At 37.6% G+C, this 14,812-nt stretch overlaps 2 protein-coding genes across 4 annotated transcripts in view; both read left to right on the forward strand.

Moving 5' to 3' along the window:
- The first annotated feature begins 185 nt into the window (after positions 1–185).
- Positions 186–5,195, forward strand: LOC127970020 (uncharacterized). Of its 3 annotated transcripts, none has more exons than XM_052572213.1 (4): positions 186–262; positions 519–1,606; positions 2,742–3,686; positions 3,904–5,195. In XM_052572213.1, exons 3-4 carry the CDS (start codon positions 2,750–2,752, stop codon positions 4,689–4,691), a joined length of 1,725 nt encoding a protein of 574 aa, XP_052428173.1. In that variant the 5' UTR covers positions 186–262; positions 519–1,606; positions 2,742–2,749; the 3' UTR covers positions 4,692–5,195. The 3 variants fall into 3 exon arrangements, with proteins under 3 accessions (XP_052428173.1, XP_052428171.1, XP_052428172.1); XM_052572211.1 differs by having other exon boundaries at positions 519–1,111; XM_052572212.1 differs by having other exon boundaries at positions 187–288; positions 519–1,111.
- A 694-nt stretch (positions 5,196–5,889) lies between these two features.
- LOC127970780 (zinc finger CCHC domain-containing protein 24) overlaps positions 5,890–14,812 on the forward strand; it is a 32,784-nt gene continuing 23,861 nt past the window's right edge. Inside the window, exons 1-2 of the mRNA XM_052573515.1 lie at positions 5,890–6,440; positions 8,962–9,162. Coding sequence (XP_052429475.1) covers positions 6,204–6,440; positions 8,962–9,162 — 438 coding nt within the window. The 5' untranslated portion in view covers positions 5,890–6,203. The remainder of the gene's footprint in view (positions 6,441–8,961; positions 9,163–14,812) is intronic.

Consider the following 14,812-nt stretch of genomic DNA (forward strand, 5'->3'; position numbering starts at 1 on the left):
TGGAATGATTTAAAAAAAAAATAGATAAGAAAGGAAACCGTTCTTAAATTGTATGCCTACTTTAAATGTGTCCAAATGAGACTCTAAATTTGCAGGTAAAACAATAAATTCTCTGAGCAAAGAATTTACCCAGAATGAATATTCTCAACCCCGCCCAGTAGGTGGCAGTATACACATATGCACTTCTCAACTCGTAACTTAAGCCACCGAGGAAGACGATTCACCAACGCAAACATGGCTCATCTTTTAGTCAACAAAAAAAGTAAATTTTCTGAATGCAAATAACTAGTGAGTGATATATCAGATGTCCGCTAAGGCAACATCTCGTTTTAATTTTTGCCTAAACAAAAATGCCATTTTTTTTTTCAAGTCAGTGCTGTGTTTATTTACCACGAATGTATTTATGGTTGCTTTAGTTAAGCAAGCTATGAAATTGCATTGTGATGATAATTAAGAAGAGAATAATGCAACAGATACATCGTTGAAGAGAGCATTAATATCTCCCTGTTTTGTTATAGTACTGGTTCGGCCTTCGGAAGAATTCACGTCCAGTCTCGAGAAGAACTAACTGAATTAGAGCTGGCCGTCGGAAGTCAAAGCCCTGTTCAAATGGATCAAAATTTGCCATCTGCGAAAGCAGTTTCCCAGCACTTTATGAATGGATGGTTGAAAAGTGAAGATGACATTTCACCGACCTTGCAACCAGACTTCATTAAGACAGAAATACAAGTTAAAGTGGAACCTGATCAAGATGACTCTTCAGTACTTGATGTGAACGAGCTGAGAACGTTTTCTCTTTCTAAGAGGAATGTTAAAGAGGAGATGTTGGACCTTGGTCTGCAGATCTTACCAACTGGCCTAATGCCTCCAGTTGAGATGGAAGAAGAGCTTGAAATCGCAGCGAACGCACACACTTCTCCAGATAAACCTCTGAACAGAAGAACTCACCCATCAAGCAAAAGAAAAAAATGTAAAGACAAGAAAAGAACATCAAGAAAAAGAAAACCAACAGAACAAATTATACCAACTAAAACGAATTCTGATCTGTCAAGTGAAAGAATGAAATCTTTCATAATGCCGGGAAATGTCACACAACATCCAGAGAAAGCAGGTAAAGGCAGAACATCCAACAAACAGCATAAAGAAGAGCGATTTAGTTGTGAAACCTGTGGGAAAGTATTCCAGCGGGCAGATCTTCTCACGGATCATGTGAAAATTCACAGAAGACAGAAACCATACGGTTGTGATCAGTGTGAAATGAAGTTTGCCAAACCCTCTTATTTGAAAATACACTTGCGTAGACATGCCGGTGACAGGCCTTTTCCATGTAACCAGTGTGAGAAGAGGTTTTTTGACATCTATGACTTAAGGGTGCACCAGAGAGATCACACTGGAGAGAGACCTTATATGTGCCCTGAGTGTGGGAAGAGTTTTAAACGCGTTTACACACTTAACAAACATAAACGGACCCACTCAAAGGAGAGACCTTTCCAGTGCTCTGTGTGTGGTAAAGCATACAGATATGGGTACAGTTACAGATTGCATCAGAAAAACCATCTCGATTAGGGTCCATGATGTGTACCGGCATTTTTTGTAACAGTAAAAGGTTTTATATTTTTATTCCTTCCTCAAAGTATGAATATTTCCTCATGTATAGTGGAAAATTTATTTGAGAAGGCATTTTTGACCGAAATCATTTTTTTATCTATGCTTTTTAGGGTGGTTTGAAAGAATCATCTTATTTCCATAAATTATTTTATTCCACTCTTGAGGAATGTATAGTTTATTCCTGTGGTGAATTTATAATAGACAATACTCTTGCTTATTACACATTTTTAATGTTTTACAAGCGGCTTTCTGTAGCAAGCTTGCATTAAACTGAGAGGATTCCAGACCTAAGTCTCAATTCTCATTCTTACATCTTGCGTTTGAAGAAATGTCTCAGTTCAGGAGAACTGAATTTTGCACAGAGAAGGTATCACACATTGGTATAGAATAAAGTGTGTATGATAAAGTAACAACACTGTGAGAACAAACTTTTATTGAGTGAAATAATGATAGAATGGTAATGGTTTGGAAATAAAGGTAATTTCGCTATAATGACCCATGTTCTCTACATGTCTATCTGTACTATTTTTCAAAAGGTTGGGGTTGGATCTTTTTTTAGTTATTGCATTAATTCTCTTATGGTAACCCTGGCTACATTTGTTTAATAAAATTGTAGTAAAGCTTAATTTTCAGCAGCCATTACTCCAATCTAAAATGACATGTAACATGATTCTTTAGAAGTCATTCTAATATGTTGATTTGCTGCGCTGCTTAGGAAAGATGTGAGTAACTGTTGGGGTGAGTTATTCTTTCTCCATTTCTCCACCAGAGGGAGACCAAATGCTGCACATTCTGACCCCACCTGAGTTTTACTGAGCAAGCAAATGCCCAGTATGCAGCCAGTTTGATAGAACTGTTCATATCAAATTGATGACAGCACAAATAATGCATTTTTTTTATATGAAAAATTCTTCTTTTTCAAATGAATCATTTTAGTATAAAGTCTTCAGTAGTGTGTTGGATAACATGGGTTTATACAGAATAAGAGGAAAGAGAATGTTCTGTGTGTGTGCTATGGTGGAATTTCATGTAAGTGAATTACTAAAAGTGTAATTCACATGAGTAATCACATTTGTACTTTTCTTAAATTAACTGATGTCACTACAACTGCTTGTGTGTTTGTATTTTTACAGTTTTGTCTATGACGTGCCTTAAAAATCCTGCAGCGGAGGTTACAGATAAACTAAGAGAAGAATATGAATCCATTGCTGCCCCTGATTTGGAATCAGAGGTCTCTGATAGTTGTGCCCCAGATTTGACAGAAGGTCAGAAAACTGTCCTCACAGACTTTGAGTTCTCATCTGAGGAATCTAGTGATGAGGAGAGTGAAGATCACTTGAGTCGATGGAGCAAAGGAGACTCTTATTGGAGCAAATACCCTCCTCAAAACGAAACCGTGACCTCCTCACAGAGCTGTTCAGGCCCTGCACCAGGGTCTTCAGTAGAGACACCTAAAGATGCCTGGGAACTTTTCATGAGTGAAAACATCATTGATGAGATCCTGCAATGCACCAACTTGGGTGGACTGAGAGCAGCATTAGCAAAAGGCAAAGTGTGGCAAAAGATCACTAAAGAAGAGCTAAAAGCCTTTATTGGTCTGAGCCTTCTCATTGGTGCGGAGAGAAGTTGTGACGTCCCAATCCGGGAACTGTTTATGGATCCATTACAGAACCCACTATACAGAGCCACCATGTCTGTTGGTAGATATCAAGACCTTCACAGATTCCTGCAATTTGATAACAAGAAAACCAGAGTGGCAAGAGAGGCATCAGACCACATGGCAGCCTTCCGAAATGTGTGGGACCTGTTCCTGATCAACTGCAGGAAAAGGTTCATCCCGAGGGATTGTGTCACTGTGGGTGAGCAGCTTGTGCCATTCCAGGGAAGATGCAAGTTTCTGCAACACGTGCCAAGCCGCCCTACCAAGAGTGGCATAAAAATCGTTTGGATGTGCGATGCCGAGGTCCCCTACGCCATTGATGGGGTCATCTACACAGGCAGACGGCCGGGAGAGGACACTGAGGAGAACCTTGCAGAGAACACAGTCCTGAGGTTGTCCAATGGACTTCAGCAAAAAGGTAAACATTTCCTTCAAAGAATCCTAAAAACTAGTAGTTTATTTTCCATTTAAGATACTTTGTGTTAACTAACTTTCTTAAAAGCACAGAGTTTCATAGTTTACTTCTTGTAGGGATCAAACCGGCAGCCTTCTTGATACACGCCCTCAGCCACAAACACTTTACCAGACCATCATTACCCAATGACCTTGCCTTTTGTGTTTGTTTCCCATGATAGGTCTCAACATTACAATGGACAGCTACTTCACCAGTGTCCCTCTGGCAGAGAAGCTATTCGATAAAAGCTTGACCATGCTTGGGGCCCTTCACCATAAGAATCCACATGTGCCGCCGATTATGAAGCCATCCAAGTTACGAGCACTACATACCTCTGAGTTTGGTTTTTGTGGCAAAGTATTCATGGTGAGCTATGTGCCAAAACTAAAAAAGGCAGTGATTCTGTTGAGTACAATGCACACCAGCGATGCGCTGATTGAAACAAGTGCTAAAAACAAGCCGGAGGTCATTCAGTACTACAGCCGCACCAAAGGAGGAGTCAGCAGTGTTAAGCTAATGGCTGAAAATTATACTTGCAAGCAGCAAACAAAGAGATGGCCTATGCTGCTTTGGTATAACATGTTGGATATTGCCATTGTAAACTCCTACTCCATTTTCATTGCTCAGCACCCTAGCTTCACGGGAGGTGGTCATAACACCCAGCGCTTGTTCATAAAAGAGATAGTGAAAGAGCTTGTAATGCCTCAGATACATAGGCGCAGAGAAGAAAGCCCTGGATTATCCATGATCATCCTTGAGGCCATGGACAGATGTGGGATGCCCACAACATTGTCAGCTGTCAGTTCCGAGCTCCAAGAACAGAGCCGTCTGAACAGAATAAGAAAAAGATGTTATTACTGTCCATCTGAAAGAGACAGAAAAGTGAGCAAGTTCTGCAGTGAATGCAGTCGCCCTGTCTGCAAAGATCACAGTCACATGTTGGTGACTTGCTATCGGTGCATGCATTAAGCCCATAGAGAAACAGTTGCTATGTTTCTATTCGGCAGTGATGATGACTGTTCTGCTGACAAGTTTAATTTCTAAAGGATTTCTTGTAGCACTGTCATTTAAAATATTTAGTGTGTATTGTAAATATGGTTTCTTTAATTACTTGAATTTATTTAGTCTTTGATTAGTTATCTTTAATTGTACCATGTAAATATGGCATCCATACTTTAGATATAATGTTGAGTTCAAATTTCTTTCAGTTTTATGCATTAAACTTGAACATTTTGACTTATCAAAATTGAGTCGTTTACTAAACATGTATACAATTACATGAATGCTGTGCATCTGATCAAATCCCAGATATATTCTTGGGGGTAATGTTACCTGTTCATAGATCAGTCAGGTGAAGGAAGTGTTAAAAAGTGTTAGTAAATTAACAACACCACAAGGTGGAGCACGAATCAGTTTTAGATTGTAATTCGGAATGCCTCAGGTGAGTTAATAAATTGTTGGTTTTCTTTGTGAGTTGTTTGTGATTATTTAAAAACCCATCTGGTCAAGCAAAATGCATCCGTTATGTTCTAGGTGTATTTATTTCTTTTTAGGCCTTTTATTTTATTTTCCGCTTCTGTTAAATATGATTAATTAAATTGAAAACAAATGTTCATTCAAAAACTAATACCCAATGTTATTGGTCTTTTTCAGGTGTTTTTAATGAACGTTTCCCTGGGATCTGTTTGTGGGTTATCACTTAAGAATCTCACCCCTGTTGTTAAATAAACAAACCCATTTGCTTACATCAGCCTATTGGTTTCCTTAAGGTGTTTAGTTTCACAAATACCACTAACCTCTTCCATGTGAACTGGAGTCAGTTAAGTTTTGTAGGGGGATTTTCTAAAGCGTTTTAGTGGTTTTCTTTACCCTTACATTAAGTATGGTAGTAAAATACTTAATGTATAATTCAACTATACAATATAAATGCTTATAAGATAGACTGTACTTTGCTGGAACTGCATTTTTAAACATGATCTCGTTTAAAATCAGTTTAAGCTATATGAGCTATATACGAACTAAGCTATTTTTCAAATAGTTGTGTTTTTAAATAAGTTCCGTGATAAATATTAATATTCTATTGAAATGAGCTAGTAGCCAATCATCAACCGATTGTCACTGCCATACAAGCGCGTATGTTAAACAGCGCGTGTTGATTGGCCGTGTGAGACAATGACGTACGCAGACGCTACATGAATATTCAAAGAGTTCCGTTGCTGGTACAGTGCAAATAAAGGGAGATAACGGGCCGTGGACACCGGTCTAAAACTTTTTATTCTGACATATCAGAGCAATGACTTTAGTGTAATTATAAACCTGGGACACGGATCCCAGCGAAGGAATAGGGTCTGTGCTGGAAGAAGAGAGAGAAGCGCTGATTTTTTTGGGTGTGGAAAACCGGACGGCGCATTCACAGTCGATTCTAGAAAAGTTTGCCATTTCCAAAAGTAACAGTGGAAGAGTGAAAGTTACAGTAACAACATGAGCTTGTTGTCTGCTATAGACACCAGTACCTCAGTGTACCAGCCTGCACAGCTTCTCAACTGGGTTTACCTGTCTTTACAAGACACGCATCAGACGAGTGCCTTCGATGCCTTCCGACCCGAGCCCAACTCTTCCCATCCGGACCTGAACTACAGCAAAACTCCTGCCACTGACCTGAGCTCCTCTCTCAACTCCAACTATCTCAACAACTTCTTTCAGCTACAGAGGAATGAGGTAACTCGTTTTCTGTTCTCCTACAGAAGAAGTTTTTGGAGATAAGTTCATGGAAATAACGGTCCCTGCTGACTGGAATAAGATTTATTATGTAAAGCGCAGTTGACTATGCTTGACGAATGTAGCGCGCGTATAGTCTTGGTTACATTTGTACAATACACAAATGCCTTAGGAGACTTACATAATCTTTTAATCTCTGGAAACCTGAAACTATAATTTTTTAATTTTTATTTTATTTTAATTTCTATCATGTAATAATAATGAATCGTGTTTATTTATTTTATTGCAACACTATGCAAACAATGTATAGTTTGAATGGTCATTAAAATCGTGCCACCGTGCAGCTTTGCACACTCAGTTTATTGTATTTTGTAACAGCACGTGTACAGCCAAATGAGGCAGTCATCCATGAAAGTTTCTTATTTTGATCATAAGACTGCTTACATCTAATTTGTGACGATTGCTTACTGATTTCTACAGGCCTAAAATGTGTGATGTCATAATTGAGTTTTGGATAATCAAAAAGGATGCTTATTATTATTGAGCTCATTATTATCGTCGGCATTGTTATTATCACATAAAGATTTTTATTTTTTTTTTACTTTTTTTTATTTGATTGTATCATCAAAAGGAGATTGTGCCAATTTTTGAGAAGAAAATGGATAAATTAATATGTTTGTATTTTAGTGTTTTATAGTTCAAAAGTTATTCCAAGATTCAAGTGAGATTAATGTAGGCCTACTTTTGGGAACCACTGAGCTAGTTAAATATAATAGTTATGACACTTTGTATGGTAAAGGAGCGCACATGGAACTAAAGTCTGTTGAATCTTTTTGTACTCTTCCATTTATTTTTCTAAATGAGAGAATTACTTCCAGAAGCTTGAACATATGAATCCATTTTCTTTTTAATGATGTAATGACAGTGTTGTGGCTGAAACAGAGGTAAAGTGTTGATGTTTAGTGGAAAGTTTGAGGAAGGGCAAAAGTTTTATTCGTAATCAGAGTTAATAAAAACATTATGACAAGTTCTCTCTTTTTCTTCCTCCCCCTCTTTAGTTTTCATCCCCTTTCTTTTTCTCTCTCTTTTCTTTTTCCTCTTATGTGGAGGGTTAAGAATGCTTTTAAAAAATTCTGTATTACACAAAGAGCCTTTTCCCCCTCTGTAAGGCCAGAAATCAATCTACTAAATATTTACAACTATGGAAGAAGGTTGGAACTAGAATCCTAGATTTTTTAAATTATCTTTGTTTGTATAACTTACCAAATTGTCGACACTTTTCTTAGAAAGTGTTAACTGGGATTGTGTGTTAGTGGTGAATGACAGTAGTTTGAAGTGACCCCTGACTGGCTGTCCAGCTGTGTGAAGGGGTGAGGAGAGATGTCCTCCACTGGTGTAAATGTGTGTGAGAGCCGTATCCCTCAGGAGACGCATAGCCGAATTCCTTTCTGACAGCTAAAGTTAGTATTGCGGTTGCATAATTACATTGACAATAGATGATAAGTGTATGAATACATTCAGACATAACTACTGATCATCGTCATTTTTGTATTTTCACGATGTTCAGAAATTGGCATTTAAAACATGGCTGTGCGGTTTGTTAGTTTTTTGTTTACACAGAACTCCATAAATTTCCATTGCCTTTTCATATACTTCTTGTTGATCTTCGACTTCACTCCTGGTCATAACTCAGAATAACAGTGTAGCTGGATGCTTAGTTTCTCATGACACAACTTTTATAGGCCTAATATATTTTGAAAATAAACATGTCTAAAGATTTCTAATTTCATGTAACTCACGATCAGACACACTCAGTTCTAAGTTTTGAATCTAGGAGGAATTGGTTTGTGTGCTCCTCATGAATTTCTCTCAAAGGGAATGAATATCATCTGGTTGTGACCGGCCGGGATGGAAAATGAACGTCACATGTACAGCTGTAAAAGAAAGCTTATTTACAGCATTCAGAGTTGATCTAATTGATGAAAACAGACTCGTCTGAGAGATACGTGCAGAAACTGTTTATTGTCCTGGCTTGCTGAGAGCTAGATGACAGTTATCTGGATTTGCCAAGTGTAGAGTTTCAGGACTGTCCAACATGAAACTTCAACAATAACATAACCTTCCAAAGCATAACCAGAGGAAGACATCACTCAAGAAACCTCTTCCCATCCAAACCGTCTGTAGCGTGTATGATTATCTACTGTCTGATTTGCAAATCTTAAGACTCATGTACTTATCACTGGCTTTAGTGGATTATGTCGCCGCAGTTTAAGAACTGATCCTGAATTAGGAATCTCATTTATTCAATAATATGCCTAATAGAGTAAAATTCCACATAATTGAGGACACTGTTTTTGATTACATACTTAATCATATTTTGCTTACAGCTTTAGCCTATAGAGTGTATTTAAGAGCAGAATATTATGACATGTTAAAAAGACACTGTATGAATGCTTCAGTTTCGTGTTCACATTGAGATAAGCTAATTTTTGGATTGTGGATGTCCTGTTATGCTTTGCAGGCCCTGAATAATGGTTTATACAAAAGTGTGTCACCATACGGCTCTCTTAACAACATAGTGGACGGGCTGAACTCTCTAACGGACCACTTCTCCGACCTCTCCCTGTCCTCTGAGCCACGCAAGCCCAGCAAGAGACCTCCACCAAACTACCTGTGCCATCTCTGCTTCAACAAGGGACACTATATCAAAGACTGCCCGCAGGTAAGCAGCAAAACCAACTCTGCGCACCCTGGAGAGATAGAAATAGAGACATGTTGCTTCATTGACCTACTTGTCAAACAGACATCTCTCTGTCTTTTTAGTCATGTGTATCAAGCAAATTCAGAGAGCTACTGTGATGAGCACTGAGAGGTAACACCAGGCCACTGAGCAATCTTTTTTTAAACATGAATATTATCTGATTTTCCTTCTCTGGCGTCTGACAGTGACATTAGTTGATAATAACAAAAACATAAACATCAGGGATATCACACATAAAATGGGTTCAGCAGGAAATGAGCCATTCAGTCGTTTTCAGAAATAGTTTCGTAGCCACATGTGTTTCGCAGGTGATATTAGCCGTTGTTGTTCTTGCAAATGTAACTAAAAGCTTCATAAAGCAGTGGTATTGTGAAGATACATGACAATATGTTTACAAAGCAACACATTTAAACAAATGGCTAAGTTAATGTGGTATGAATAGACTTAGTGAGAAAAGAAATGCTGCAGAAGTCAGAGATGCCGAAGTGAGAATGTTTTGCCCTCGAGATAAACAGGTGACAAGTTTTAAATTTGCTTATTGTTTTACTAGGAAAACCATAGGAAATCATGAGAAACCACTCCCTGACCTTTAATTGTCTTGTTTCGACTATTGCAACAACATTCTCAGCACGATGTTTACCCTCAGGACAAGGAAAAAATAGGTCCAGGCTTCTTTAAAAACTATCTTAGTTTTAGTTTTTAAACACAAATTGGTAGTTTTAATGCAGAGCACTGTTTGTTCCTGAGTTTTTTCCTCGTCTTATCTTTCACTTTCTTCATTCCAATACTGATTTCATGAGATAAAAATAGTGTTAAACTTGCAAAAGTTCCAGAAACAAAGATAAAATACAAGTGTTTGTGAAGAAGACAGTGTCATCTTTAATTTGAAGCCTTTAGTGTTTTATAGTCTTTTGGACATTGAGACAGGGTGAGGTTCCTGTTCAGGCCCAGACTCGAGTCAGAGCTGCATGGAATGGTAATGCAGACCAGATGTGGGATTAAAGTGGCAAACCTCCCTTTATGAAAGATGATGAGGGTTCCCTGCAGACTGCTAAAAGTACTATCATGATAAAATATCTCCACCTCTTTGTGCACGGCTCAGGTAATTAACAGACTTTTCCTTTGACGCTGTCAACATGGTGCTCTGAAATAGACTGATGTTTGTTTTTATAAGGGTGTTTGCTGTCCCTGATGGGTGATGGAAAATATTGCTCATGTGTCATTAGGCCTATAACAGATTGGTCTGAAGCTGTACAGTGATATGATGTAATTGTGGATTAAATAAAAACAACATAGAATTCATTGTCGTATTACATTGACTGTGATAAAATTGTTATTGCCATTAAAGGAACAATCCACTTTTTTGAAAGTAGGATCATTTTCCAACTCCCCCAGAGATAAACAGTTGAGTTTTACCATTTTCAAATCCATTCAGCCGATCTTCAGGTCTGGTAGTAGCACGTTTATCTTAGCTTAGCATAGATCATTGAATCAGATTAGACCGTTAGCATCTCGCACAAAAATGACCAGAGAGTTTCTATATTTTCCTATTTAAAACTTTAATCTTCTGTAGAAAACTGTTTAACTCTAGGGAAGTTTGAAAATTAGCCTATTTTTTTTAAAATTTAAATTAAATGTAAAATTTAAATTAAATTTATGCATTTAGCAGACGCTTTTATCCAAAGCGACTTACAGTGCATTCAGGCTAGCAATTTTTACATATCATGTGTTCACGGGGAATCAAAATGTTTTATTTTTTATTTTTTAAAGTATAGTATTCCTTTAAGATATTAAGCTATTTTCAAAAGCAGGGCATTTCAATCTATTGATTCTAAGTGCCCTTACTATGATAATTTCTATAAAAAAATGTGTGTGTGTATATATATATATATATATATATATATATATATATATATACACACATTTCTTTTCATATATGAAGACACTTTTAAACACTGTCTAAAAAAATGTGATATGAAGTGACATGTCTTTTTTATTTAATTTATCTTTTCTCCTATATATCTTTTTGTCCACTATTTGAGTAATATTAGATGTGTAAACCTTAAAAGACATAATTTCAATTCATTTCAACCGTATTTATATTGTGTGGTTCAAAATAAACATTTTTCCAGAAACAGATTTACAGTTAACTTTGACAGTCCTAAAAATACATAATAACATATTAAATTTCCTCTCGAATTATCTTTGCTTTGAAAGTCTGAAAAGCCCTGGTCTATAGGAATCTGCACAATGGGGTTCACTAAGTTGGTATCACCCTTTCATGTTAAACAGCTTAGTGAAACAAATACTAAAATAACAAAAGTTGAGTTTTATTAGGACAAAACACCACGGGTTATAATTCTAGTCTGAGACCAGTCAGTAAATCACTGTCAGAACTGTCCTGTTTTAAATTTCAGTTGCTTGTGTGAATGCCAGTGGAAACACAAGAAAGGTCCTGTCCCCCGATAGTGTCCACACCTACTCAATTCAACACTGCTGCAATTTACCTCCCCCTGGAGTCTCACTTTCTGTGATTTACTTTCCGTTTGTCTTATGCCTCATCCATGTATTTACTCATCAGGATGCAGCGATTCCTGCCGGTAAGGACAGTTGAAAAATGATGAATGTGGTGAGTCTGAGGAAATGAATTCCTGGGTAAGCTGGTCCCCACTAAGGGTTAGTCCTGTCCAGAGGACTACATACTCCCTGCCAACACAAACACTGAGGATTTGACTTCACAGGGCACAGTGGGACCTGTGATCTAAAGCCAGCGCTGAGAATCACATTCTCATGCGTTCTCCCAGCGCACCACCTAGGTCTCCATTCGTTTCCCAGCAGACAAGGTGCAATGGGCCAAGATCCCCAATCAGGGCAGGGACCGAGTTTCAAAACACAGCCGTCCCAGGGCCTGAAGCTGGCTGTGGCGGGGGTGTCTCGGCCAGATAGTTATTGAGGAATGTCATGGCTCGGTTGGAGCAGAGTGTGGGGGCAGAAAGTGTAGTGGATATGTCTTCTGGTCTGTTCGGTTCAGACTCGCATGTGCCACCTAGGGGAAGTGGTTCTGACCCTAGCGGAGCTCCACAGGGAGCGCTAGTTAGAAAAGAACACCACCGAGCAGGCAGCTGTTTGAGCAACTCTGCTCTGCCCGGGGGCAGCTAGTGAGAGTTATGTAAACAAGCTTGACTAAACGGGGGAACAGTTTTGCCATGTCATTCATTACCCAGAATCCCGAGACCTCAAAAAGCTGTGGCCCAGTTCTACTTGTTTATATTATACCAGTTGAATATCTGATTGTTTCAGCCGATGAGGCTCAATCTACCCCTCATACAGAGGTGTGGTGGGCTTTCCTCATGGAAAATGTGTGCGCTGGAATGCAGCTGGTAGAACTGTAAGAGCCCTGCATGTAAGCTCAGCTCGTGAGTCATGTCCTCTGCAATGCATCCCTATTGCCAATGCCCTTTTTTGTGTCACAGTCTCTTAGTGACACTGGATGTCATTCACTTCAAGTATTCTGACTCCCACCCGCACCCCATCAATGTGAGTCTTGTTAGGAAATTGTCGAAACATGGTACAGGGTGCAGAAAAGAATGCCTTTTGTTGTACAGAGAAATTACTACAGGGTGACAATCATGTTTCTGTCTCCTACTTACATTTACCCTGCTTGATGTGTTGTGTTAGTGGCACTGTGCAACAAATGGGATGTTGGATGTTTTGAGTTTTTGTTGGTAAAACGTACTAGAAAACTTTATTCATGCAGAACATACCGCCATTGTTCATTATTTCACTTTTTTTTATCATATTCTTTTCTTTTGAGAAATTACTAAATGTTATAAATATTAAATATTTCTTTAAAGAAAATTCCTTTAATTTGAATTAATGTTTAATAAAAACTTAATCAAATTTTACTTCAACATGGCATGTTTGGTTGATAAAAATAACATTTTGGCAGATGGGAAAATGCTAAATTCAATCAAATAATCACACATCTTATGTATTAATTTAAACATGCATTAAAATTTAACAATAATAACATGTTAAAACCTGAACACCTATATTGTGAATTCTTTATTTTTAGTTATTCATTTTCTGTGCTTATGCACTTTGCTGTAGTAAGAGTATATACACCCTGTGATTTTGCACATTCTGAATCGCATGTAACTTAGTTCAGGTTGACCTCTGCATTTATTTTATTGCAATACAGTATTTAAGCTGTTTACATTTATGTTGTGGATTTATGTAATTAATCTCATATATGTAGGGTCTAATTAATTAACTTTCCAGTGATGCACTTCATTTCATTTTATTGGTTTTCCTTCAGCTCATGCAGCTCAATCATTATTAGCTACTATTATTGGATTTCTTTTCTATAATCTTATTCTTTCTAGATTTTTAATCTTTAAAAAAAACATTGTTAGTGCCTTGTAAATATCTTGCAGTGTTTTTCTCATCATATTCTGTCAACAATATCATTGAAGCTAAGTAGTTCAGCGTGTGCATTTTTTGTAACATTTTTGTCAGTAATTTTGTCTGAATTTGCATGGAATTCAGCGATAAACCAGATACAGTAGAGTAGACTCAGCTGGTTTCTGTAGTCTTCATATCCTTTGACGGGAAAATTGTAGATTCTCTTATGTTAATCAAAAACACATGAATGCCATTGATTTCATACAGAGCTCTCATTATTCTTTTGACATAATGCATCTCTTGTTCAAACTGTAATCATGACAATGGAATGTGTGTGTATATATATTTATAGCTTTATTTCGTCTACCTCCAGTTTCCCAAAGTTCTGTTTTTGAGTAGCTTTTTACAGTTGAAGCCTGTTTAGTATTCAATTTATGTGGAGGTTTGTTGATGTTGCAATAGGTTCTGAAATAGTTAATATAGGTAAAATATTATTGTAGTTTTACTATTACTATTTTGCGATTTCTAATGTTTATTTTTTTATTAATCTCATTATTTGCCATTTGTGATGGAGCTTTCATTCTTTCAAGTCTGTTTTTTTTTTCAGCCTAACACAAATGTTACCAGTATGTTGCATTATTTAGTTCCTCTAAGTGTTTTGGGCCACTTAAGTCTATTGATTAAAGGTGGCAGATTCAACACTCTAGAGGCTATTTTGAACAAATGGTGTCCCATCATCATCCACATGAGTGAAATCTACCCAGGCACTTCACAGTCTGCCAACTTCATTACTACCAAAGCGTACACCTTTGTGAACTTGCAAGTTTTATTTCACCGATCAGTAAGTCCGCCGTTGGTCAGAGCGAAAAAGCTTTTATGATTAGTTGTCGCTGTTATCATTATGTAAGATAGTGAAATTGTAAACATTAGCCTGGGGTTGTGTAATTTTCGGTCGACAAGAAACCTTTGTTTGAGACAAACTTCCATTACCACTGCTCCCGCCTGTGAAAGGAAAACACTCTGATGTAAGAGGCAATCACTGAGCTCTTAGGAGACAGTCACCTTCTCCTCAGTCTCTTGCTGAGATAATTACATAAACATGGCTCTAATAGGGAGCCAAAATGACAATGCATTTCCTGCTTCTTGATAGAAACAAATAAATAGCTGTAACTGCATGCATAAGCAAGTCCATTTTCAATCCGAAACT

Source organism: Carassius gibelio, chromosome B13 (assembly GCF_023724105.1).
Source record: "Carassius gibelio isolate Cgi1373 ecotype wild population from Czech Republic chromosome B13, carGib1.2-hapl.c, whole genome shotgun sequence".
Taxonomy (NCBI): Eukaryota; Metazoa; Chordata; class Actinopteri; order Cypriniformes; family Cyprinidae; genus Carassius; species Carassius gibelio.